This window comes from Chrysochloris asiatica, unplaced genomic scaffold (genome assembly GCF_000296735.1).
Source record: "Chrysochloris asiatica unplaced genomic scaffold, ChrAsi1.0 scaffold00020, whole genome shotgun sequence".
Lineage (NCBI taxonomy): Eukaryota > Metazoa > Chordata > Mammalia > Afrosoricida > Chrysochloridae > Chrysochloris > Chrysochloris asiatica.
This window is the reverse complement of record NW_006408538.1, coordinates 18,096,336-18,124,204: the sequence shown is the minus strand read 5'-3', so window position 1 is coordinate 18,124,204 and position 27,869 is coordinate 18,096,336. Positions and strand designations below refer to the sequence as shown.

General features: G+C 36.2%; 1 protein-coding gene across 3 annotated transcripts in view; it reads left to right on the top strand.

Moving 5' to 3' along the window:
• Nucleotides 1–27,869, top strand: part of PPP3CB (protein phosphatase 3, catalytic subunit, beta isozyme) — a 72,950-nt gene that overhangs the window by 6,357 nt on the left and 38,724 nt on the right. For all 3 annotated transcript variants that reach the window (XM_006835890.1, XM_006835891.1, XM_006835889.1), the window contains exons 2-9: nucleotides 12,255–12,455; nucleotides 13,142–13,266; nucleotides 16,044–16,155; nucleotides 17,134–17,279; nucleotides 17,825–17,964; nucleotides 18,069–18,146; nucleotides 18,252–18,346; nucleotides 21,303–21,428. In XM_006835890.1, the coding sequence (XP_006835953.1) occupies nucleotides 12,255–12,455; nucleotides 13,142–13,266; nucleotides 16,044–16,155; nucleotides 17,134–17,279; nucleotides 17,825–17,964; nucleotides 18,069–18,146; nucleotides 18,252–18,346; nucleotides 21,303–21,428 (1,023 nt within the window). The remainder of the gene's footprint in view (nucleotides 1–12,254; nucleotides 12,456–13,141; nucleotides 13,267–16,043; nucleotides 16,156–17,133; nucleotides 17,280–17,824; nucleotides 17,965–18,068; nucleotides 18,147–18,251; nucleotides 18,347–21,302; nucleotides 21,429–27,869) is intronic.

Below are 27,869 nucleotides of genomic sequence, written 5' to 3'. Positions count from 1 at the left end.
ATAGCTTCGGAAACCATGTACAGCGTCACTGTGAGTCGGAACCGACTCCACAGTACTTAACAACAACAACATCAGGCATTATGCTAGGACTTAAGGATACAGAATTGGATAAGACATAAGATACATTGAATTGAATAAGACATAAGACATACTCTTGGAGTAGAGTCCTGGTGTGGCACTGTAAGATAAACACTGGACTGCTAACCACAAGGTCGGCAGTTCAAACCCACCAGTTGCTCTTTGGAAACTCTGTACAAAGTCACTATGATATGGAATCGACTTGGCTACACCTGACAATAATAGTGAATCTAGTGAGGGAGGCGTGTGTTATTGTAAATAAATAATATGAATTAGGTGCAAAGTACTATTAGAGCTATAGAGATAGAATTGACTCTCTTACTTGGAGAGAAAGCATCGCTAAGAGGATAATGTTTTGAGATGGACCTTGAAAGATGTATAGCATTTCTCCCAACAGAAGGTCTAGGGTAGAGAAAACATTTCCTGGCAGAGAAAATAGCAGCACAAAAGCATGGAGTTTGGAAAAAAGCATGAAATGTGTAGTTGTAGTGTGTAGACTGCTTGGCAAGCATGGTAGGAGATGAAGTTGGAAAGGATTTTTTGTATGCCAAATTGAGCTGGAATTTACTAAGCAGTATAGTTTGTAGATGATTAAGAACATGATTTTAGAGTCAAATGCTTGGATTTGAATCCTAACTCTACTTGAGCTTGGACAAGAAACTTACTGAGGGTGGCTTCAAAAAGTTCGTGGAAAAATTTCATTATCTTTTCATTAATTTTTCCACAAACTTTTTGAAGCTTGTTCATACTATCCCCCAATCCTCAGTTTTGTCACCTATAAAATGGAATAAATGAAGCATTATCATTATGAGATATTTGTAAGTATTAATGGAGTCCTGGTGTGGTGCTGATGTGCAAGACTGCAAAACTGTTTGAACTGCAAGGTCAGCAGTTCAAGCTCACCAGCTGCTCCTCGGAATCCCTATACAGGGTCGCTATGGGTCAGAATCGACTTAATGGAACTTAACAACAACAACAATGGACAGTACATGTAAAGTATGTACCACATGATGAGTACACCCGCTGTTGTGAAGTGTCTTCAAGTCATTGAGACTCATAGCTACTCTGTATAGGGTTTCCAAGGAATGGCTGGTGAGTTTGAACTGTTGATCTTGTGGTCTAAACCAAACTTGTTGTCAAGTGCTTATCCTACAGCACCACACCAAAAGTAGCCATTGTTACTATTATTTAAGGTTTTAAAGTACAACAGTGTCCCAAGATCTTGGTTTCCTAAAGTGAATTGTGGTAGAGACTTCAAACAGGTTGTGTAGCAGACTATAATCGAGTCATTCAAGTGAGAGGTGACTAAGGCATGAAGGAAAGGAAGGAGATAAACTAGATATGACATGTTGTTGTTATGTGCCGTGGAGTCGGTTCCGACTCATAGCAACCCTGTACAGGGTTTCCGAGGCTGTAAATCTTTACAGGAGCAGAAAGCTTCATCTTCCTCCCATGGAACAGCTGGTAGTTTCAAATTGCTGACCATGAGATCAGCATATGACATAGGTTCTAATTAATATGCATTAGATAATATCAGATTGGAGTCCGGTGTGGCGCTGTGGTCTAACGCGTCAGACTGCAAAGTCGTTTGAACTGCAAGGTCAGTGGTTCCGGCTCAGCAGCTGCTCCTTGGAAACCCTATTCAGGGTCGCTATGGGTCGGAATCGACTTGGCAGCACTTAGCAACAACAGCAATGCCAGATTGGGTGTAAGAATGAAACAGAAGAGCAAAACTTTTTTAGGAAACACTCATTAGCTAATTTTGTTTTAAGGATTGACTGAATTCGGCAATTGTAGCTGGAGGTGCAAAGATTGGAATAATATATAAAAGACTGGGAAGGGTTGAAATTCAAAAGATCTTAAAAATAAGATTTAGGCTTTCTTTTTTTTTATTTCATCCAAATCGTTAGAGTAGGTTAATATCATTGATTAGTGCTGTCAAGTCAGTTCTGACTGTATCGCTGCTCTTAATACGATTAAGGGAAAGAAAAGTAGAGGTTAGATTATGTGTTAGTAAACAAGGTGATAAGTACTTGAATTAGCATTGGAGATGTAAGAAGATGAAGAGAATTTGAAGAACCCAAACACTTGGTGTCTAGAAAGAGGGCACTGACATCAACATTTCAAGTCTTGAGTAACGGAATGGAAAGGAGCTCTGGTAGCATAATGGTTATGAGTCGGGCTGCTAATCTCAAGCTCAACATCTCAAAACTACCAGCCGTTCCACAGGAGAAAGATGAGGCTTTCTGCTCCTGTAACGATTTACAGCCTTGGAAACCCTGTACAGGTCACTATGAGTTGGAACTATGACTCCATGGCCCATAACCACTACCAACAACAGAGAATGGTAATAACCATAACAAAAATAAGTCAGGAATGAGAATCAATTTTGTGGGAAAGGTATTATAATCAAAGAACTACTGCAAATTTAGAGACCTAAGGGGGGGCATATCTTGACATTTTTAGGGTAGTCCTGTGTCCTGCAAGACGCATTGAATCAGCCCTTAGAGGGCCAACTCATGAGTGGATTATAACATGCTTCATTACATGAGCCTTTTTTGAAAATATGGAACCTTTTGATGATCCCTCCAGTATACAAAGAATTGTCATTGCATTCATATAAGCCAGCGAGTACTGGAGCAGCCATGTGAAGACCTGAGTTTTTACCATGGCTCTGCCCCTTATGAGAGTCCTGGTGCAGTGGTGTAGGATACGAAGTGAACTGGGAACTGCAGTCGGAGTTCATACCCACTTGCCACTCTCGGAAAACCTTTGCAGAGTCTCTAGGAGTTTGAACCAACTAAACCCCTTAGTCATTGAAATTAGCTTCATTGAATCTGTTGCCTCATTTGTGAAATGGAGATAAAACCCGCTCTCCCAAACTGACTGTCTTTGAAAATCTTACAGGATTATGTCCAAAAGCTCTTTGTAAATTGAAAACAAAATGCTATAATATTTGTTACTACCCAAATTTGTGCAAATATTTATGTGGTGCTGTAGGATAAGCATTAGATCTTAAAGACAATTTGAACCACTCCTTGAACCACTCCTCAGAAACCTTATACAGGGTCGCTATGAGTCCAAATCGACTCGGGGGCATTTAACAACAATTATATTCTAATCAGGAGCCCTGGTATGTGTCTGCTAACTGAGTGGTTCGAACCTACCAGCTGGTCTGAGGGAGAAAGATGAGGCAGTCTGCTTCCATAAAGATCTATAACCTTGAAAATCCTAGAGGTAGTTCTATTCTTTTCTATAGGGTCACTCACTGTGACTTACAGTTGAGTTCGTGGCAGTGGGTTTGGTAATTGCTTTGATGCAGATATTCATTGTATTTTTTGCTGTGGGACCGCAAAGGTGGTGGTGGTTATGTGCCATGGAGTCGGTTCCAACCCTGTATAGGGTTTCTGAGGATGTAAATCTTTACGGGAGCAGAAAGCCTCATTTTTCTCCTGCAGAATGGCTGGTAGTTCAACCTGCTGACCTTGAGATTAGCAGCCCGACTTGTAACCACTACGCTCCCAGAGCTCCTTGTGGTACTGCAAAGGTTGGGGTACCGGTAACCTAGGTTGGAATATCAGTAAAAGTTTTCTAGAATAGGAGTAGTTGAAGTTTAAAGACAAGGAGAGGTTAGGTTAGAAGACCAAGAATGGAGGAATACTCCAAAAAACCAAGGAGAGCATGCAGAGTATAGAGATGAAAAAGAGTGTGATGTAGTTTAAAAAATATAGTTAAAGCATCCGGAACATAGATTGGGTCTGGAGTGTGAGGTGGTAGTAAAATAGATGGAAATGTAGAACTGGATCAGATCATCAGCGATCTCATGCTGTGTTAAGGTAAAAATTTGGATTGTATATAATGAAGCCAGGCTTAAAGCAGGAGAATGTTGAGATTTCAATTTTAGAATATTAAAAATGCCGTGGCCTAGCAGTAGAACAGACAAGTCTGTGTTGGAAGAAGTATAGCGTGAGTGCTCCTTAGAAGTCAGGATGGTGAGATTTTGTCTCACATACTTTGGAAGTGTTATTAGGAGAGACCAGTCCCTGGAGAAGGCCATCGTGCTTGGTAAAGTCAAGCATCAGCGAAAGAGAGTCAACTCCCAACGAGATGGATTGGCACAGTGGCAGCAGCAATGGGCTCAAGCCTAACAACAATTGTGAGGATGATGCAGGATGGGTCAGTGTTCTGTTCTGTTGTACACTGGGTCACCGTGAGTTGAAACTGACTCTACAGCACCTAACAGCAATGATCCCACGAATATTATGGAACCTGGACAACATTAAAGACTGTAGTTAATTCTAGAAAAAAAAATCAAGTCCTTATTCAGTGGCTCTGGTGTCCAAAAGGACAGTACAGATCAGCAAGTTATTTAGGACCTATTGTAACCTTGCTATTATCAGTCCAGTGCTTATAATACAATGTCAACCAGGGCTCACACTGACATTTAAGGACAAAGAAAAGGCCATTGAGTATGACCAGAGAAATAAGAAAAACTAGGTGAGTGATTTCAAGAACTCAAGAGAGGATAGAGTTAAAAGGTAGAGGAATGAGAATAGAAGCCAGATAAACATGGCTTGAGAAAGGTGGATAAAGTGAGAAAATGATGATAACCATTGTGTGGATTCATTTGTCAAAATAAGGATATAAATGGCAAAAACAATAGGGTTAAGAATTAAGGGGGAGCTACTAGTTTTGGTTCTTTTAAAGACTGTTTATGAGTCCTGGTGTGCTGTAGGATAAGTACTGAACTGCTAATTACAAGATAGGTGGTTCAAACCCACCAGCCGCTCCTTGGAGACCCCATACAGGGCCGTTATGAGCTGGAACCAACTCCTCAGAAGCACATAACAACAACAACAACAGAATTAAGTATGCTTATTTGTACAACGTAAAGACCCAATAGAAGTAGAGGCAGAAGACACAGCATGTGGAGGAGGGATGATTGAAGTAAAGAGGTAGAGAGAAATAGAAGTCAAATAAAATGTTTAGCATTGGATAGAAGTAATACCTCTTCACTGAGGTGGAAATATAAAAAAATGAATATAGATGTGGATGGAGAGGAACAAGAAAGTGTAATTTTGGTCTGAAGGCCTTGAATTTCTCTGAAATTGTTAAGTTAGAGTTAAAATGGGTGAAGGACTCAAGGAAGGTGTAGCCATTGAAAACCCCCATCCAGGAGAATGCAAACAGGCAGACTATGGAGTATATAATGGAATTACTGGCAAGTGCCAATGGTCAGCAAACATTAGAGACCATGAATTCTAGCACCCCTGGACCATTTTGGTGATGTTATATTAGCACCCAAGTTTAGATGCTAATTCATCAAAAAAAAAAAAAAAAAAATAGGGTTTTATCTAACAGATAAAATGGACAAAAGGGCAAGACAGGGGTGTTGTTTTAAAGGTGGGTGACTGGTGTAATAACTTTGAATTGTAGGAAGTAATGGTAGCCAGAGAGATTGATAAAAAGCTGTCTATGTTCATGACATAATAGAAAGTTATAAAAAGGAGTGAATACGGATAGGAAGTTTTGATCATGGAGTGGGCTCTGAGGAGTTGAAGTGGAATGGAACTCAAGCCTTTCTCCTTAAATTGTGAGTAGATCATCACATGAACAATGATGATTGTGTCATTTAGTAGAAGGTGTGTGAACCAGGAACCTGAGATTAGTGAGAGATGATAAATTTAGTGAATAGCAAGAGCAAGGTAAAATAGCTAAAAGGTATGAATCTTAAAGAGGGAATCATTTTTTCCCTCAGTGGAGTAATGATGTGGTTTTGAAGAGCTAACAGAAGGCCGAATCCTACTTTGCTGGGAGTAAATGGGTGTGGGACATGAGTGTCATTTACTTTGAAAAGACTGGAAAGTGTTGTCTTTCAGGGAGCCCATGTTTTAATTAGGATAGAAAGATGAAGACAGTATGCTATGAAGGGCCAGCAGCATATAAAGTGTGTGTGTGGATGTGTGAATGTGTTTTAGGGAGAAAGGGGTAATTTGTTTTGTGTTTTAGTTTTAGAATGGGAATTCTGGAGGACTTGTTGAAAAGTGTGGGAGAGGGGACCTCAGAAGTGTAAATGACAGGAAGAAGTTTGTTTTACAGGGTTGTTAAGTATGGCAATGGGATTAACTGACACCCAGCATAGCAGTGATGCTCTGGAGTAAAGTTCAGTTGGCACAGACCACACCCCAGTTGGTACTGAAGATCTCATAGGGCTCATTTTTTTCAGCCTTTGCTTAGAGTTGGGGTACATAGTTCTTTTCGAAGAAGGTCTCCACCCCCACCCCTCTCAGACCCTGACTAGTCTATGTCCTTGGTTTATTTTTTCTACTTCCTAAATAAAACATTTTAGGCCTTGTTTTTCACTTACCATATAATAAATGTGAGTGAAAATTCCATTTGAATGTTATTAATTACAGATACATCCTTCATGCCAAAATTCGGATGAAATTTTTCAAAATAAAAGTTTGGTCAAAATTAAACTGTTAGTAAATTACGTTTTCTAGTACTGGTAATTTGGATGTTCTTGAGGTGATTTTGTAGCTCTTTAAGTTATCCCAACTAATCCTTCATTGTTAGTCATTTTGGTTATTGGCTCTTCACGTAGTTCTGGCTTTTCCTTATCACAAATGTAGACGAATAGGAAAAATAGTGTGAAATAAGAGGAAATTGACTCTAGAAGAGCATGAATAATAAAAAAGAATTTGAAAATTTAAAAAATGAACATCTGAAAGTTAGATTAAGATGCCTTAAGAGTTGTAAAACAAAGTGGTTGAAAATAATTAATTTTTGGTGGAGTAAGTTTTAATCTTCTAGCCGCTCCTCAGAAACTCTGTACAGGGTCGCTATAAGTCAGAACCGACTCAACAGTGCTTAACAACAACAACGATTGATTGGAGCTCCTGCTGTGGCGTTGTAGGATAAACACTGGACTGTAAACCACAAGGTTGATTGTTCAAACTCACCACCTGCTTCTCAGAAATTCTGTACTTGACAGCACTTAACAACAACAACATTCACAAATTTATATTTTAGGCCAAGTTCTGTTTGATTAGTTTTCTCTTGCTTGGACTGATCACCTGATGTAATTCCTTAACTGCTAAACTGCTATGTTGTTAAGTTTGAACCACCAACCTTGCAGTTCAAACAGCTTTGCAGTCTGATGCGTTAACCCACAGTGCCACACCAGGATATGCCTTTTTTTGTCTTCATGTTCACTGATAGAGCAGAACTGATTCTTTTGGTATATTCTACTTCATGAAGTTATTACAACACTGATCCTCTGTCGTTTTTTTACCCATGAATCAGTGGTGTGTCTCCATCCCTCAACCTGTCTCCATTTCTCAAAGATATGCCAGTTGGTTTTGAAATGTGAAAGTATGCCGTGAGCTGAAAAAACAGCTTTATAGATAACTAACATGGTCTTGGAGCTCTGGTAGCGTAGTGGTTATGAATCGGGCTGCGAACCTCAAAGTCAGCAGTTCGAAACTACCAGCTGTTCCGTGGGAGAAAGATGAGGCTTTCTGCTCCCGTAAAGATTTACAGCCTTGGAAACCCTGTACAGGATCGCTATGGGTCGGAACCAACTCCAGGGCGCATAACAACAACAACAACAACAACAACATGGTCTTGGAGGTAATTTACACTTTTTTCCCCCAGATGAAAAAAGACATTCTGGTTTTCTGTTGACAAAGAATTCAGTACCTAAGTTTGATTTGAGGTGGAGTATTCACAGAGTGCATGTAAATAGTACCACTTGTGTCTGGTTAAATTGGGTGATGAGGGAGTCTCCCCAGGTGGAGTCTCTGTTTTGTACAAACTTTGGCTATCGGCAGAACTATGTGGTTGGTTGTTAGATAGTGTGCATGGTCCAGAGCACAGCGTTCTAAATCAAACAGCATCTCATTGTAGATTGGAATTATAAAAGGATCCTTATGGTTTGTTGAGAAAAATCATACCATCCTATTTTGGTCTCAAAAGTTTATATTAAAGAGATGTTTAGCTCTCTCATTAAAAAAAAAAAAAAAAAGTGTTCCCAAAGAAACTTTTGACTTATTTAATCATCAGATTGTTAAATTTTGTATTTTTGAACATTTGTTTTATTGATAGTCGATTGAGGGCAAGTTTAGTTATAGAGCTGTTAGTTTAATTGCTAGCTGGGAAAAACATTCTAATTAAAGTTTTATTTTGTTAGAATACAGGCATTTGGGAGACCAAATGTGTTTCAGTACCTTTTTCTAGATACAGAAAAAAAGTAATGGGAATAAATGTACTTGTAATAAAGGGAAAATAAGCAAATTTCAAGTTTTGCTTTTACTAAATCTACTTTAAAAAAAAACTAGAGGGATTGGTGATTTCAAAGTCATTTAGCTATGGTTGACCTTTGTTCTTATCTCACTTCTCAAAGATAAAATTTATTCTCTATATTTTTCCTAGTATGAGAACATGTTGTTAAGTGCCATTGAGCTGGTTCTGGCTCATAGCAGCCCTGAATAGGGTTTTGGAGGACATGGTTACTTACTATTTTTTAGATCATTGATACAAAGTGGCTTCAAAAAGTTCATGGAAAAAGTCAATTCAGTTTACTTATCTTTTAGTTCTGTTTTCCACTAATTTTTGAAACCTCAAATAATTCTAACTTAGCTAATTTTTTTGTTACGTTGTTTAAGTTGAAATCTGAAAAACAATTGATCCTGTATACTTCTAGCCTTCTGTGTAGTAATTGGATAGTCACAATGATGACCCTTAAGCTCCTCTTTACCTAAATACAGTGTTTTCTGTGTTTTTCTAAAACAAATTTATTTTTGGAAAGAGAGAATTGATTTACACTTGATTCTGTACATGTTATTGTTGTTACGTGCCATCAAGTCAATTCTGACTCAGTCACACCCTGTTCAGGGTTACCAAGGAGCTGTTAGTGGGTTTGAGCCACCAACCTTGTGGTTAGTAGTCCAGTGCTGATTCTCCAGCACCATACCAGGACTCCCAATTCTGTACACAGAGGCTTACTATAAATTTCCCTGCCACGATTTCTTATTTTAAACTTTTCTTTTTGAATTACACTTTATTTTGAAAAATAAAGTACTTTTTGAGAAAGAACCTCAAGACTGCTTAAGTGGAAGCTGATTTTGAAATGCATAAAGAGGTGGAATTAGTAAAAAGAAAGTCAAATATATTTAACAGACACTTAGTAATTTTTCCTAAGTGTAAGAACTCAGAGTTGTGCTAGATACTACTGAAAACAGGCCTTCTACATTCCAGCCAACAAACTTCACTTAAACACATAGCAGTTCGTGATTACTTTGTAGAAATGATAAGCATATACTTAAAAGAACCAAATCTAATTGTCAAGTCAATTCCAAATCATGCTGCCCGTTGTGTGTCAGAGTAGAACTTTACTGTATGGGGTCATCACTGGCTGTGATCTTACGGAACTTCATCACCAGACCCTTCTTCCCTGGTACCACTGAGTGGACTTGAACCACTAATTTTTGGTTAGTAGCTGAGCACAGACCATTTGTGCTACCCACAGAGCTTCAGTACACTGTATAGAAGTGGAAAAGTCAGCCCTTTGAATTGTTAAACAGATAGGAGCTTGTAGATTAGAATAAATTTGTAGTGGCAGCATTTCCACATACTAAAAAAGTACTGTATCTCAGATAAGTTAGATGGAAGTAAAGATGATTTGCTTTCAAAAATTATGTTAGATGACTCAGTGATTTTAATGATAAGGAATACTGTCAAAGGTGTACATACATAAATATTTTGAATAAAAGTATTTTGTGAAACTATTTCTAAGTGATTATGACTTATTAATATTTTAAATATATTAAGTAAGTTTGAGATAAGCAAGTAAATATTTGGCTATTTCATCTCTACTCCTGAAAGTTTATTTTCAAGTTTACCAGAAAGCATTGTTTTTTATGTTCTTACTAGGAAAATATGAAGCCTGGGTGGTGCTGTGGTTAAAGCAGTCAGCTGCTAACCAAAAGTTCAAAGATCTGAACCCCCCAGCCACACCATGGAAGAAAGGTTTGGCAGCCTGTTTTCTTAAAGATTTACAGCCTTGGAAACCCTATGTTGTTGTTGTTGTTAAGTGTCTTCATGTCAGTTCCGACTCATAACATCCCTGTATAGGGTTTCTAAGAAGTGGCTGATGGATTTGAACAGTCAACCTGGCAATTGACAGTCTAGTGCTTATCCTACAGTACCACGCCAGGACTCCCTGGAAACCTTATAGGGTAGTTTTATCCTGTCTTACAGGGTAGCTATGAATCAGAATCAATTTGACAGTGGGTTTGGTTTTTTTGGTTTATTAGGTAAAATAATGAATAGCCTTGTATTTGGGGTCTCTTTCTACTCAAACTCATATGGTATTAAAATGTATTTATTGTTTTACAAGGACAGGAACGTTCCCAAATAAATTGAATCAGTAATCAGTGCTAAGAATCTCTCATTCAAGTACGTGAAACCAATGTTTTATGTTTTCAAAGCTTTCCCTTTATAACAAGGCCAGGAACATTCCCAATACATTCTGTGCTTGAGTAAAACCACCTTTTTTACAAGGATTTTACATGGGTTCAAAGTACAATGTGTGTTAAAGGATGAGAATGTTCTCAGTACATTGCATCAATTATAAAATAGTATATAAATTCCCTCATTTAAGATGCAGTTTGAATGAGAGAATTGTATGTATTGTACTTGATTAAATTATATTTATTGAAGATGAAGAAGTATATTACACATTTTCAAAGTTCTCCCCTCAAATGTTGTAGCTTCAAGAAGAAAGATTTAGTTATCTGGAAAGAACTTTTAAATTTATGAGAGGATTCATTCCTTCAATAATTCTCAGCAAAGAACATGTTATTGTATACAGATTAATAAAAACAAATATACAGTTGACCCTTGAACAACATGGTTTGAATTATTACTGAATGTTTACGGGTCCACTTATATGCCGATTAAAAAATCAGCCCCACAGCCTGTGTGACACTAATCATGTCCCTGTGAGCAGTTCATCTTTCCGGTAAAATGCATAGTGCAGTAAAAAGTGATATTGTGGTTCTCATGTAGTTTTCATCATGTTTAGTGAAGTGCTGTAAATAAACCATGAATAATAATACCATAGAACCCATACAAAATGCCACTAGTGATGCTGAAAGTGCTCCCAAGAAGCAGAGAAAAATCATGACATTACAGAGAAAGTTAAATTGTTTTTTTGACAAGATAAATGAATCTGGTATAAGGATTCATTTATCTTGTAAAAGAAGTTAAGGAAATTAGTGACACCATCGCTGTAACTATGCCACTTTTTGAGAAATACCTTTTACCTTGAAAATGTGACTTATGTGGGTGCAGTATATAATACATTGTTAAGTGCCGTCGAGTCGGTTCCGACCCATAGCGACCCTGTACAGGGTTTCCGAGGGTGTAAATCCTTACGGGAGTAGAAAGCCTCATCTTTCTCCCGCGGAGCGGCTGGTAGTTTCGAACCGCTGACCTTAAGGTTCGCAGCCCGATTCGTAACCACTACGCTACCAGAGCTCCTTATATAATACATAGAGCCTACCAAATACCTGTTTACTGTTTATGTTATCCATAAGGCTTTCAGTCAACAGTAGGACAGGAACATTGCCAAATAAATTGATAAATAAATAAATAGTTCATAAATAGTAGTTAAGTTTTAGGGGAGTCAAAATTTATACATTGATTTTCTTCTGTACTGGGGTGGGGATCAATCGACACCCTGAGCAATAACCCTATCATTTTTCAGGGATCAACTATGATTTGATTTGATTACTCTTTTAGGGGAAAATTTTTTTAAATTAGCATCTTATATAGCTTCTATAAGGTGTCCTGGTAGCGCAGCGGGTTACGCATTTGAATGCTAACCACCACAAGGTCAGCAGTTCAAATCCACCAGTGGCTCTTCAGGAGAATGATGAAACTTTCTGCTCCTGTAAAGATTCAGTCTCAGAAACCCTATACAGGGCCACTGTGAGTTAGAACCAACTCGTCAGCACACCACCAAACCACCTATAGGTCCTATAGCCAGCTAATGGCCAAGAAACAAAACTCCTCCTTTTCAATTCTTACTCTAATTTATCTAGATCCATTGATTAATTTTTATGTTACTATCTCAATAGTGATTTATCTTTTATTAATTACAAATATTTCAGCTGTCCCTTTTCCCCCAACACATCGATTGACATCTGAAGAAGTATTTGATACAGATGGGCTACCCAGGGTTGATGTTCTGAAGAACCACTTAGTAAAAGAAGGTCGGGTAGATGAAGAAATTGCACTTAGAATTATCAATGAGGGTGCTGCCATCCTCCGGAGAGAAAAAACCATGATAGAAGTAGAAGCTCCAATTACAGGTACAATTATTTGTGTTTTGGATATAATTTTTGTATAACATCCTTGTTTAGTTGCCTGGAGATATCCTCTTCTGTCAGATTTTATGCTAAATTAATATTACATGGATATTGTCTTAAAATGTCAAATTATTTTCTGTAATTTTCATTTTTTTAACCTTTCATTGAACAAACAAGATCATGAATAATTGAGTACTGAAGTTAGTCTGAGAAGCTTTTGTTAATGTTTCATCATTTGTGTTAACCATACTTCAGTTTTATGTAACAAATACATAGCTTTGCTTTCAGTCATTAAGGGCAGATATTTCAATGCCGTTTAAAATACCAAAGATGAAAATTTAGAGGGCAGCAGACATATTGATTAGAATGGAGACTTTACTGCCACCATTATAGTTTTGTCATCCTAAAACTTAAACGTATCCTTGGCTCCCTAAAGAGGTGCTCTGTAAAGTAGATGAAAAATTTGTCATTGACCACAAATTTTGCTATTTCTGTTACTTCCTTGTTTTAGATGTTGAACAGATGAATAGTTGCTAACATATCATCCCTACATACCTCTTCATAGACCACTTCCTTCTCAGCCATTTCTCAATAACAATTCTACTCTTTCTTATATCAAATAAATTAGAATGTAAGTAAAATTTAATATTTCAGCATTTTATCCATATCTAATAATTTTCTTGTTTCAGTGTGTGGTGACATCCATGGCCAATTTTTTGATCTGATGAAACTTTTTGAAGTGGGAGGATCGCCTGCTAATGCACGCTACCTTTTTCTTGGTGATTATGTGGACAGAGGTTATTTTAGTATAGAGGTAACTGTCATTTGATTTGCTGTTAAGTATCAAATACATGATTTCTATTAATTCCTAGTGAAATAAGTTCCTTAAAGTACCTATGTTGGGTTCTTTAAAAAAAAAAACCTCTGACTATTTTTAGTTCATTTGCTTGTTTGTTTTTTTAAACCACTATTTGTCTCTCTTCTGTATTCAAATCATTCCATTTCATTTCTTTGCATTAGCTGTTTTTTCTTTTTTGAGCGTTCCATTACATTTTAATTCAGAAATAAAATTATGAGTAAGTAAATTGTTCAGAGGAACTTGGTGGAAATATATACATCCAGGAAAATAAAACTGTTGACAGTATGTGCAAATTTGGAAAAGTTTTGTTATAAAATGAAGTTGGAATAACAGGATAGTCAATAGTATGTTTGTAAAAATATCTGAGTACATGTTGTTGTTAAGTGCCTTCGAGTCACTCATAGCCTGTATAGGGTTTCCCAGGAGCGGCAGGTGAGTTTGAACCGCTGACCTTGTGGTTCACACTGACCTTGCGGTCCAGTGCATTATCCCACAGTGCCACACCAGGATTCCATCTGAGCACACATCACCTAAGAAAGTGTAAGAGAAAGCTGAGCATTGGGACTGAAGAAACTAGTTCTTGTTTAAGTCCCTACATTTCTGCTGTGTGACACATGTATCTCAGATAAGAAGAGAAAATAATTAGCTTGAACGAGGGGCAGAATTAGGCTTTTCTAGTATCACATCTGTTCTTCAGACGATCTCTTAATTCAGGTGGGATATATTCAAGGTCATATTTGCATTAGCTGTTTATTGTTTACTTAATCATATCATTATACTTACCGTTTTTCCCAGTGGAATTCATGAGCAGAGTGAGAGGTCCTTATTGCTGTTATCTAGAGGTCTTACGGAGCAAGTGCTATTCTTTGCTCTTTTCTCTCAGAACATTGAATTGAATTCCTTCTAGTTAAATAAAGCTCATTATGATGCCTTTATTGTTTAGGCCCTAATGTTTCTATTCTTCCTTAGATAGCTGTTAAGATCCAAGAATATCATGTAGAATTTTTTTGCATACTGAAAGTGTTCATTTATTTTTAAAAACTTAAGAGGCATTAAATCATCACTGATTAATAGGTGGTTCTTTTTGCTCTTTCTTTTCTGATTGTGTAAGTGAAATATGGTGGATATATAATTATCTTTGTATTTAAAATTCGTGTCTCTATTCTTAAAAATGAAAATGGTACCATACTATAATATTGGTATATAACTTTTATTTTTCATGTACTCCTGCAACTGACTGTCTTTGCAAGTCAGTAAATAAAAATCTACACTATTTCTAATAACTGCATTGTATTCAACCAAATAAATGAAACATAATTCATTTAATCAAATCCTTATTGTTAAAAACAGTATAGTCTTAAGTTTTTTCTGTTATAAGTAATGCTTCTTTGAACCCTGTTAAGTCATCTGTCTTTGAATACTTGCTCAGATTCCAGAGGTTGAACTATTGGATCAGAGTTGTACCAATAGGTAACTTTTTAAAGAAAATCTGTCTTGAATATTTAATGTATACCAGGCATTTTCTAAGTGCGTCACACATATTGATTAATCCTCATAACAAGTCTATATTATTGTACTCATTTTATATGTGGAGGATCTGTGGTTTAAAGAGGTTAAGTAACTTACCCCAGGTGGCATTGTTAATAAGAGATGCCACTAGGCAGTCGGATCGCAAACCTGTATATTCCTACTCACCATCTCTTCAGTATCTATACTGAAGGCTTACCTGGTGAATTTTCATGTGTATTATTATTGTTTATACCCCCTCTCAGTAGAAAACTGGCATTTTCAACGTAATTTACTTTCTGAAGTGTGCTAGAATTTCTATTGGGGAAAGGAGTTCAGGGCTCTGTCTGTTCTGTTTTCCTTAGGAATTTTATCCTGAGTTGTTCTTCTAACTCATACTTTAATTATCAGCCCCCTCAATTTTCCTTTAATTATAGCAAAATCTCAAGAAATCAGTAAAATTTAACAAACAATTTTGGAAAGTTTACTCTATAGATAAGCCTGTTTCTGTGTATTGAAGCATTGTTGTATTGAAGCATTATATAGCTGACTCATTTCCTTTTTTAATAAAGGGAAAATAACAAAATCAAAACAGTAACAGGTTGAGTTTAAGTATTGCTGTTTCATTACCTTTTTTTTCCTTGCAAACTAAATGAAGGTGTGAGTAGTTACACTTTTCAATATATCTGTTAAATATATTTCACATAAATATAAAAGTGTACAATTGCTAAGAATAGCATGTGCATTTTCTTTTTGTATACGGCTCTATGTTGTTGTTGTTGTTAAGTGCCATCAAGCCGCTTCCAACCCATAGCGACCCTGCTTAGAGCTTCCGAGGAGCGACTGGTGAGCTTGAATTGCCGACCTTGTAGTTCAAACAGCTTTGCAGTCTGGTGTATTAACCCACAGCGCCACACCTGGACTCCCATATATAAGCTATATGTATTTCCAAACAAAGTCTGACTTCCTTTTTAAAAAATTTTTTAAACAAATAAGTAAAATGTGAGTCAGTTTCTTAAGTTAAATACATTTAGAGCAAAGTGTCTGCTGGCATATTTTAAAACTGTTGCACTGTTTCATTTATTTAATTTAAAAATCGCATTTTTCTGTAAAACGGTTTGGATAATAGGTATCTATCTTATGTAAGGCAGTATTTATAATGGGAGCTAAAACAAACATTAAGCAGAAATATAAGAAAAAGTCACTGAAAGCATTTTCTTTTGCAGTGTGTCTTATATTTATGGGTCTTGAAGATTCTGTACCCAAGCACATTATTTCTTCTGAGGGGCAACCATGAATGCAGACATCTTACTGAATATTTTACCTTTAAGCAGGAATGTGAGTACTTCCAAGAGAAATATATTTCATTCTTTGGTATTTTCTTGGAATTGTGTGATAGTAAGAGTTAAGATTTTACAGTGAAACATGTAAAAACAGATTTTTGTGTTCAAAGCTTAAGGGAGTTTATCAAGCACTCTCTAGTACTAAATGGCATTTACTTAAGAAATTTTCATTTTAATGTGAGATTAAACTATTACATTTGATTTTTACAAACATGCTATTAATGGCTTCACAGTCTTACATACAGTGTTGACCCCATTTAAAAAGAAATTATTATAGCAGTGGTCATCTAATTGCCCAGTCCTGTGCTGACGCGCAAAGAACGAAACATTCTCTTTATGTATTTTAATTGGCTAGACCTTGAGTTCTGTTGTGATGGTATAGTGGTCTTACCTGTGAAAGCAATAAAGTCTATGACTCTTAAAATAAGGATTAATACTATATTGGTGGAGGTGTTGATTGTGTGCCAATGAGTTAGTTCCAGCTCATAGGGACTATTAGCCTCAAATATAACTGATTTCACCATACTTGGCCTATGGTTGAACTGTTTTTATAGAGACTTGACTTTCATTTTAGCAATATTTTATAACTCTTTGCTACCTATCCAGGAATAATTTAGAGAGAATATTTTGTGTTCGTAAGACTAATAGCATTGCTTACTATGGTTGCTTCTCATAGGGGAAAATCCCTCTTTTTTTAGTTTCCATACTGTAAAATTCACTTTCTGTACTGCTTAGTTTTGTGAGTTTGACAATTACATGTAATTGTTCACCAGTCAGTTATAATACACAGAAGCTTCATCAGCCCAGATGTTCCCTTTTGCTGCCTTTTTATAATCATCCCTTCACCCACTCTCAACCATGACTACCACTTAGCTGTTTTCCATCTCTGTAGTTTTGTTGCCTTAGTTTTATTAATTTTCAGAATGATCAACTAGTAATTTAATTTTCAGTTATTTAATTTTTCTCTTTCTAGGCAAAATTAAATATTCAGAAAGAGTCTATGAAGCTTGTATGGAAGCTTTTGATAGCCTGCCTCTTGCTGCACTTTTGAACCAACAGTTTCTTTGTGTTCATGGTGGACTTTCACCAGAAATACACACACTGGATGATATTAGGAGAGTGAGTATATACTTTAGTTCCAAGAGTGATTCCTATTTATTTAGAATTTGTTGGATATAGTAATAGAAGCTCATACTGCTAAGATTGTTGTTGTTGTTAAGTGCTGTTGAATCAGTTCTGGCCCATAGCGACCCTGTGTAGGGTTTCCAAGGAGTGGCTTGTGAACTTGAACCACCGACCTTGCACTTTAAACTGGCTTTGCAGTACAGATTGTTGTTGTTGTTGTAAAGTGCTGTCGAGTTGGTTCTGACCCATAGCGACCCTGTGTAGGGTTTTCGAGGAGCAGCTGGTGAGCTTGAACCACTGACCTTGCAGTTCAAACGGCTTTGCAGTCTGGCGCATTGACCCACAGCGCCACACCAGTTCTCTATTAGGTAATGGTAAAATTCAATATACTGATATTTTAGGAAAATAACTTTTAATCATTCAGAACAATGTAATAGGGACAATAATCAAAGCTGGTACCATTTTCCCATGTCTATTCTTTCCTCATGTTTTGATGCGTTATTTCTGTTCTTTGTTTGTTTCTTTTCTTTCTTTCACAGTTAGATAGATTCAAAGAGCCGCCTGCATTTGGACCAATGTGTGACTTGCTATGGTCCGATCCCTCTGAAGATTTTGGAAATGAAAAATCACAGGAACATTTTAGTCACAATACAGTTCGAGGATGTTCTTATTTTTATAAGTAAGGAAAACTATCCAAGATTAATCACATTGTAGTTCTTAAAATAGTATATGCTTTATATAGAAAAATATTATTTTACTTAATTTACTCTTTTTCCCCTACAGCTATCCAGCAGTGTGTGAATTTTTGCAAAACAATAATTTGTTATCGATTATTAGAGCTCATGAAGCTCAAGATGCAGGGTAAGAGTTCTGTTTCCCTGACCCAAATTAACACCTTAAATACAAATCAAACTTAGTAACCATGATTGATGCTTTACGATGCATATTAAGCTATTTGTTTTGCAGCTATAGAATGTACAGAAAAAGTCAAACTACAGGGTTCCCTTCATTAATAACAATTTTTTCGGCACCTAATTACTTAGATGTCTACAATAATAAAGGTAAGATGTTGTTGATAAAAAAAAAAAATATTAAGCAACTTAGCATTTTAACTGACTTATTTTTTAGAAATTATAATAGAAAAGGGGCATTGTTTGAAACGGTATTTATCCAATTCTCATTATAAAAAGTTTTAAGATATAAGGGAGGGGAGAGAATAAGAGATAAAATCCAAAATGTGAAGCTAAGTCATGTAACCATTCCACAACTTGTCACTCACAAAAGCCTGTGTTGTAGGATAATGAGCTAAGTTAAGTACTTTAAGAAAAGCCAAACATGATTTTCTCAAACTTTCTTTTCTCCTGTAATCAAGAGAATGATATCTTGTTTGCGTAAAACTGTTGCTGCTGTGACCATTTCATCTGTTTGCACTGTCTACTTGTTTAGTTTATATCACGTTTCTTGTTTTAGGCTCTCTGATCTAGTTGCTCTTTCCCTTTCTTAGTCCCTTTTCTTATTTCCAGAGCATCATGAGGTTTTGTAGTTGAGCCTTCTTTGATTAATTCACTCTTGACCTCCTTTCAGGGATACATTATACCCTTTTCTCCCTTCCTTTTTGCTGTTCTCCCTCCCTTTTTTCTTATATCCCTTTTGCTCCAGTGGTTTCCATATCCCCTCCTTTCTAAATTTGGTCTACAATAATTGGCTTCATTTAACTTTGAACATAGCTTGTTGAATGATAATACCCAAGGATCTTAATCTAGTTAAGTGTGTGCCAAGGACATTGAAGATGATATTGGGTATATTTATGGAGTTCACATTTTCAGAAGAGAAAATTAAGAAGCCAGCTCTTATTCTGTCTTGACTTGTCTGGAATTCAGTTTGACTGTGCCCTAACTTCCAGGGTCAGATGGGAGTGGATGTACCAGGAAGAAAGAACAGAAGGTTAAAGCCTTTCAAAAGTACATTTAGAGAGATAATGAAAAGTCTTTGCTAAATATGGGTAGTCATATAAGTTCACAAGAGAGCAGAATAAGCATTTTGGGGGCAATGGGAAGTTATAGTTAAACCATTTGCTTTGAGATCAGACAGTAGTAAACTGGATAATAACTTTGATAGCAAAATATGATGCAAGAACATCCAATATGTTAATTAACAAAACAGCCATAGCACTGACGTTAAATTTGTTGATAATTACTAGAAACTATTACAATGTGTGGATTATGCCAATGCTCAAATAATCTTTTAAATTACTTTTTGGTTTATAGCTTTTGAAATTTCTGTAAAAATAAGTAATGGATTGCTGCTTCATTTTTGAGGAGAAGCATGTCTAAATTCTGGCTGTATTTGAAGAACAGAATCAAATGCTGCGTTTAGCGTTCTTCTAGGGCTCTCATTCTTCAACTTCCGCTTGTCAGTATTGAAGGAGTTAGTTAGTGTTCAGTGCCTAGGTGGTTACTGCCTAACTGGTTGTCCTTTGTCAGAAAGTTAAGGAATCAATCCTAACTTAGAAAAGAAACTTCAACTATTGAATCTGTCTTGTCCAAATTAAATGTCTCTTGGTGTTTCTGAGTCTGAATGTAAATAGTGTTAATAATTTGTGTGATTACATGGTATGGGTATGTGTGTAATGTTTCATTCCATTCTGAAGGCAATTTTCTAGATTCTTTTTTCCCCTGCACTAAATAACATCTTTGAAACTTGATATCAGCAGAAACCCATAGTTCGAGGCTAAATTTAAAATACTTTTATTTTACATGGGAAGATTGCATATACGAGGGAGTTTCAAACGTTTGTAGAAAAATTCCCTTATCATTTATTTTAATTTTTCCACGAACTTTTTAAAGACCCCTTGTATATACTAACTTAGTAAGTGGTAACATGTAACATGATTACTTCTGACTCTGTATTCGCCAGAACCATACATTTTAGAATTTAACATCTATATTTCAGTGCTTTTAATTACAATTAATACATATATGAGAGGACTTTAAAAGTTTGTGGGAAAATTCAATTCTTTTTTATTTCTATTTTTCCATGAACTTTTCAGAGCTTCCTCATATTTAAACTACAGTTATTATCACTACATTGTCTAGAAGGCATTTTATAGTTTTACGTGTTTTCATATGAAATACGTTCTATGATCTTAAATTTTGGAGGTAGGCAGGGTTGTATATATTAGCCACCTTTTTTAAAATGAGAAACACGTTCATTAACTAATTTAGCCATTGTTGCACAGTTAGTATGTGCTGTGGACTAGATTATAATCCACCCTGTCTAGCCCAATGATCTGTAAAATAACATAACCATGACTAAATCTTTGTCAGTTAATTTAAAATATTAATTATATCAACATATTGAAATACTAGAAAGATATCTGAAATTGAGGTAAATATGTTATTTTGGGGTTATTTAGCTATAATATTTTCTCTTTGGGTATTTTAATGGAATTTTTTTCTCTAATTTAATTGAAATATTTAATTTGTGATGTCCCACCTTAAAGTGAAATAAATTGATTCATAAATAAAGTATTTCAAAATGATGTGTGTATATATATTTTTTGTTTTATTTTATTACCTTTCAACTATCCTTTTAAGGTTGCCTGCAGATGAAAAGACCCTCTTAAATTCCTCTAATTTGTTTGAATTTATAAACCTAGAAAATTGCTCATTGCCATTCTGTGTTTCCTCTAAAAATTGCATTTTCACAATTTTGGATTTAGTAATATGCATGTTAATCATTGGCTTATAAAGTAAAATGAACATTCTAGAAAGAATCTGGAAATTTCATTTATTATAACGAGTGAAGATACGGCTATTGTTCTGTAAAAAAGCTTTTTTTTTTTTTTTTTTAAGTATGTTATTAATCATAATGAATTCCTGCTTCCCTCTACCATCCCTAATTCCACTTACGCCTCAACTCTCCTCTCCCTAAAATGCTATTTTTCTATTTTTATGTGTTTTATACTTTTGGCATTAAAGACAAATTCTTACATTGACATTTAAACTTATCTTGCAGCTGCTGTATTAAAGTATGAAAATAATGTGATGAATATTCGACAGTTTAATTGTTCCCCTCATCCTTACTGGTTGCCCAATTTTATGGATGTCTTCACATGGTCTTTACCATTTGTTGGAGAAAAAGGTATGATTTTGTATTAACAAAAAACACCCAAAACAATTGTCTTATTCTTGTTACGCTTACTCCAGTTTACTATTACAGACACATACTTGCTAGAAGAAGTTGAAATCAAGTTTCATTGTGGGTACAGCTTTACTTATGTCTGTGGGTTTGGATATGAGCGCCTCAAAGATATTTTAGTTAGTTGTTTACAGCCCCCATGTGAGGGTGTCTGGGGGACTGGGAGAAGACTTATAAATAACATGATATTGTCTACAGCTGTTACATTTTCTTCACTTTTTCTTTAGCTTAAATTTTTATAAAGGAATGGAGGGATAGATTTGCTTTAGAATGGACCCTTCTGCATAATTTAATCACTTTTGGGGATGTCATAGTGATTATGGGAGAATTTACCAGCCCTTATTTTGACAGTCTTAGTCACGTTATATCAGTTCTGTATTCTGAGAGAAGTTACGAAGAGAAATTCAGGTTCTGCCTTAATATTTTTCTCATATATCAAAAATATGCTAAGAATGTTAGTGATGATACTATACTAATCTGATAATATAGGGCATACCTAATAAGCTTTTTAAGGGATCATAAATATTACATAAGGTATTTTGTTTTAATTATATAGAATTCTTAGGCTATCCCTGTTTATCACATTCTTCTTTTCCATATAGTGTTAATTTTTTTCACAAAGCAATACTTTAGTTTCTGTATGTAGAAAATAACAGTATGAGAGTACAGACGTGATTATAAAACGTTTTGTTCCATATCCCCCTCTGTGTTTTCTCACTTCTTCCATGTTACAAAATGTCCTTTTCTGTATGAGATCTGTCACTTCTGCCAAGGCAGTTTTTGGCTCTAAAACTCAGAGTTAATACTTAACACTGTATATGTTAAAAAGATTTTCTGCAGATCGCCTTTGGTTTTTGTCAGTTACTCAATAGGTCCAACATTAATTTAATATGGAGATAGAATTACCTACTTTAGCATTTGAGAAGGGGACCAGTTAAGGTGTAAGGGATGCATTACACTTACAACCTTCTATCTTTGGGATATGAGAAATAACTCAATCATAGCATCATCAAGCTAAGGGAGTTTAAGAATCCATCTTGTGCATTTTCCTGACTCCAAACTAGACTGCAATTCAGCTGTTTTAATATAGGATAGTGGGGATTGGTGAGGAGGGGTAGGGTAGGTAGGAAATGGACTTTTTATAGATTCTCTCTAATTTGGTTCTCTGATGACTCTACAATATGGAAATATTTCATGATGCCTAATCTAAATGTCTGAGTCCTGGTGTGGCACTGTAGGATAAACACTGGTTGGTTCAAACCAATAAGCCAATCCTCAGAAACCCTGGGTTTCTCTGAGTCAGAGCCAACTCAGTGGCACTTAACAGCAACATAGTCTAGATTCTTAGACTTTGAGTCTGAAAGCAAGGAAGGAAATAGCAGTAACAGGCCTTTCTTAACTAGTACACCCATCAGAAACTAGTGAATTTAGCAGTCATGTATGTAGTCCAGCTGCTTTGGAGAGATGAGAAGATTTAATTTTGGTAGATTCTTCCTGAGTGAAAATAAAGAATAGTAGGTTTCTGTCAATGCTTCTATGTTTGATGTCTGCTACCAACTGATCTTTCTTTGCCACTTACAATCTTATCTGTTGTAATGTAAGGAGGGATTTGAATCTTTTGATTATTTTTTATTGTGGTTCTATGGATCATCTTTAAATTACCAACATCTCTCTAAAAATATGAAACTCAGATTTGAATATCATATGCACAGAAAATTCTAGCCAAAATTTGAGTGCAGAAAGAAAATTTTCTCAAAACTCCACATGTTTTTCCCTGTTAGTCCATGTTAGCTATCTAGATAGCTTAACTATTTGTAATGCTAATAAACATTTTTATTTTGTGTAAAAAGCAACAAGTGACATCTCGTTTAACACAGCTTCTAGAAACTCAGTTTGTTTCTTACCTGTTCTCTGGGAAACAGCTAGCCTAGGTCAGAAACATCCTGAGACCTTTGGTTAACACTAAAGTTAGATGAAGGCGGTATTTATCTTAAACTTCCATAGCTTTTAATTTTATTTTTAAATTCTAATGTTGGAAAATTTACACTGTATAAGAAGGTAGAGTGAATAATACAAGGGGACTTCTAAAAGTTCATGGGAAAGATGGAACTAAAAGATAACAGAATTTTCCCAAGGACTTTTTAAGATCCCTCATATAATGAATTTTTATGTACCCATTACTCAACTTTAACAATCATCAAATTATGACCAAGCTTACTTCATTTATATCCCATCCTCTATCCCCCTCCCCCAATTATTTTGAAGCAGATCTCAGCTATCCATTTTTTTTAACCCATAAACATTTCAGGATGCATCTAGAAAGATAACATTTTAAAACCAGGAGAGATACGCATCATCATTGTACCCTTTTTTTAAAAAAAAAAACCCTAAAACATTTATTGCTTTCTTAATAGAAAACCCTTTTGAGAATTTGATGAAAAATTCATGTACAAATGTATGCACATTTGAACATACAAACAATATTTTCAATAGGGTCATAGATTTGAAGTGACCTCTCCAGCTAATTGACCTAATTTTAAGAGCCTGTGTTCTAGAGAGACCAATAGGTTGTGATCTTTCATAGTAGCTTATGAATCTATGATTTATTCATTCACTGGAGGTTTTTTTTCTTGAGAGTTTACTTCGTTCAAGTCACTAAAGATATAGAAATAATGGGCCTTTGCATGTTAATGTAAAACTTAAAGATATAAATATAACATTGTAAGCATACTAATCCAACATAATGTAGAAATTATCAAACAATGTCATTACTATAACTCACAATAAAATTTTGCTGAAGATACTCAAAAACAGTTGGCAGCAGTACATTGACAGAGAACTTCTAGAAATTCAAGGTAGATTCAGAAAAGGACATGGAATAAGGGATATTATTGCTGATGCCGGATGGATTTTAGCTGAAATAGAGAATACCAGAAAGATACTATATTTTGTTGACTGTGCAAAGGCATTCTGACTGTGTGGATTCTAACAAATTATGGGTAATTTACAAAGAATGGGAATTCCAGAACTAATTGGACTCATGTGGAAATTGTACATAGACAAAGAGACAGTCATTTGAACCGAACAAGGGATACTGTGTGATGTAAAATCAGGAAAGGTATGCGTCATGGTTGTATCCTTTTATCATACTGTTTAGTTGGTATCCTGATCAGATAATCTGAGAGACTGGGCTATATGAAGAAGAACAAGACATCAGGATTGGAGGAAGACTCATTAACAACTTGTGATTTGCAGATGACACAGCTTTGCTTCCTGAAAGTGAAGAGGATTTGAAGTATTTGATGATGAAAATTCTCTGTGTAGTCTTAACTATGGATTTCTACAAAAGAAAAGAAAAATTCTCACAACTAGACCAGAAAGCAACATCATGAGAAATGAAGAAAAGATTGATGTTGTCATGGATTTTATTTTACTTGGGGATCCATAATCAAGACAATCGTGAAATCAAATGACATTGTCATATCTGCTGCAAAACACTCTTTAACTTGTTAAAAAAACAAAGATTTCACTTTGAGGACTAAGGTGAGAGTGACCCAAGCGATGGTATTTTCTGTTGCATCATATGCATGTGAAACCCTGTACAAGGTTGCTATGAGTCAGAACTGACTTGACAGCAAACATATTTACATGTGAAAGCTGGACATCAGTGAATAAGCAAGACTGGAGAAGAATTATTGCCTTTGAATTATGATGCTGGGAAAGAATATTGAATATACTGTGAATTGCCAGAATAATGAACAACAAATCTGTCTTGGGAGAAGTAGAGTCAGAATGTTCCTTAGATTGATGATGGTGAGAGTTTGTCTCTTGTACTTTGGACTTGTTATCAGGAGGGACCAGTTCCTGAAGAAGGACATCATGCTTGGTAAAGTGAAAAAAGAGGAAGACCCCTAAGGAGAATAGATTCATACAGTGGCTACAACTATGGGCTTATGCATAGCAATGATTATGAGGATGGTGTAGAACCAGGCAGTGTTTCATTCTGTTGTACATGGTGTCGTAATGAGTCAGAAATTACTTGATGCTTAGCTTAAGAAGAACAGCAAGCATGGTACTAGAGGTATAAGGGTAGTTTTATAAGAGATAAGGAGAGGGAAGATGTTAATTCTGTCCAATTAAAGTAGCATTTCATTGGGGCTTGGAAAATGGTAGATATGGGTAAAGGAATTCTACATAAGAGAATTTTCCATGCATAGACTTAAAAGCAGGAAAGCATAAGGTTTCATGTGTTAACTTGAGTGAAAAAGAAGGCAATATACAGTGAGAGGAAGGTTGACAGAAGAATGATGAAGGCAGGGGAAAACACGGAGGAGTGCAAGAGTTAAAGGGAACAGTGGTAAATACTGTTATATACACAATACTGCAATAATAGTGATCTGTGGGTAGATACTTGGATAGATACACATTCTGAATGGGTATAGGAGGGAGTGTTGGGAGTATACTCCCAAATATATCCATGAATGTGGTGGTGCATACGGGGGACAAAATGATGAAAACTTAGACATTACCAAACATTTTGAGGGAATGCTTTGCTGAGCCTGGGGATTCAAGACCATGGTCTGGGAACACCATGGTCAGTTGACAGAGCAAGGTCCACAAGGACAATGTTCTGCATCCTACTTAGGTTAGTAATGACTGAGATCTGAAAAACTCATAAACTGCCATCTAAGGTGCAACTGTTGAGATTGGTCTACTTTTGTGTAGAGGAAAGAAAGAGTGATGAAGATTGCAGATGCTCAGAAACACTGGTTCAGTTTGATCACATGAACATCACTCTTTATGACCCGGAGACCAGAGGACTTAAATGATGCCCAATGACATTGCCAGCTGCTCTGAAAGGGACCACATTAGAAGATTGTGTATAGAGTGGAAGAAAATGTGAAACCAAATCCAAAATCATAGAAAGATCAGGCATACTTGCCAGATCAAGACTGGTGGAGGAGGGCAGTCTTGCAGGGTGTACCCTTTGGTTGTTTGAATGGTTACATATTCCTGAGTGCTTCGGTGTACATCCAAAAATAAACAAATAACCAAAGGGAATGGAAGCAAATGCTGTTGAATGATGATGCATGGAGGGGATTGTAATCATTGTAATGAAACAAAATACAATAGGATGAATGTAAAGCTGATGTTCTCCCATGTAAACCATCACTCAATTTACAATAAAAACTTGAAAAAAAAAAAGGCTGGTGGAACCCCGAGATGATGGCCCTTTATCACCCTTCAGTTCTGAAATTGAACTCATTTCTGTGGCTCAGTTTGCAGCCAAGCAATAGATAGGTAAATGAGGGAGAAACAACAACACTAGTGAGGTATGCACACCATAAAAAAAATCGGCCATTTGAGGTCAAAAGGGCAACTTTTATGTAAAGATGAAATTCGGAAGGGTGCAGAAAGAAGGAAGAATGGAAAAAAGAAACAGGGAGTTAGTAGGATAAGTATTACATTAAGAGGGTTGCAATCATTGCCGTGGTTACAATCCCTTCCATGCATCATCAACCAACCAAAGGGTATACCCTGTAAGCCTGCCCCCCAGTCGTCATCACACAGCCCCTCTTCCTCTCTGGGTGTAGAGTCCCCAGCTACTCCATCTCAACATCTCTCCATCTCTCATCGTCTCTGCCTCCAACTCTGGTGTCAGTGTTTCGCTGGGTAGGGTCCCGCACTCCACTCTTCTCCTTTGATGGGTCCCAGGGACATCTGTTCCTGGACTGCAAAATCAACCACTCCCCTCCTTTTATTGCAAAATATCTATCTTTACATTTCCAACCCTCACAGTCAGTCCCGATAGTAATTATTCACTATTGTTCCACATTAGTGCTATCCCCGTCTCCCTTCATCAGCCCTACCCAGACAGATTAGATACTACTCAATTGAGATTCTACCTTCCTCCGTTCCCTCTGGATCTAGGCTCCCGCTTGAATGCTTGTAAGGCAGTCACTTCTTGCCTTTGTAACCCCTCATTTTGGGTAGCCAATGTCCAAGGTGCCCATCCCTATCTACCCTGTGATTGAGGGGGTGGGGACGATCCTCACTGTAGAAATTTGTTCCCTCTTTTGAGCTACTGCATCCATAGGTGTAGATCAAGTTCAACAAATTGTATCAGATTACTCTTTTTTTCCCTCTTCTTTCTTCTTCTAATTGAGTTCTGCATAAGGTTTTTTTTTGACAAATGTTGAGTGGTTCAATTTGATTAGAGAGTAGAATATATGAAGAACCGTAGTAGAGTAAGAATGAAAAATCAGGTCTTGGTTAGATCATGAGAATCTTAATCACCACACAGAGAAGGTAGGACTTTGTTAAATGATGGGAAGCCATTGGAGTAGAATGAAATGACCATGATTGTTGTTGTTGTTAAGTGTT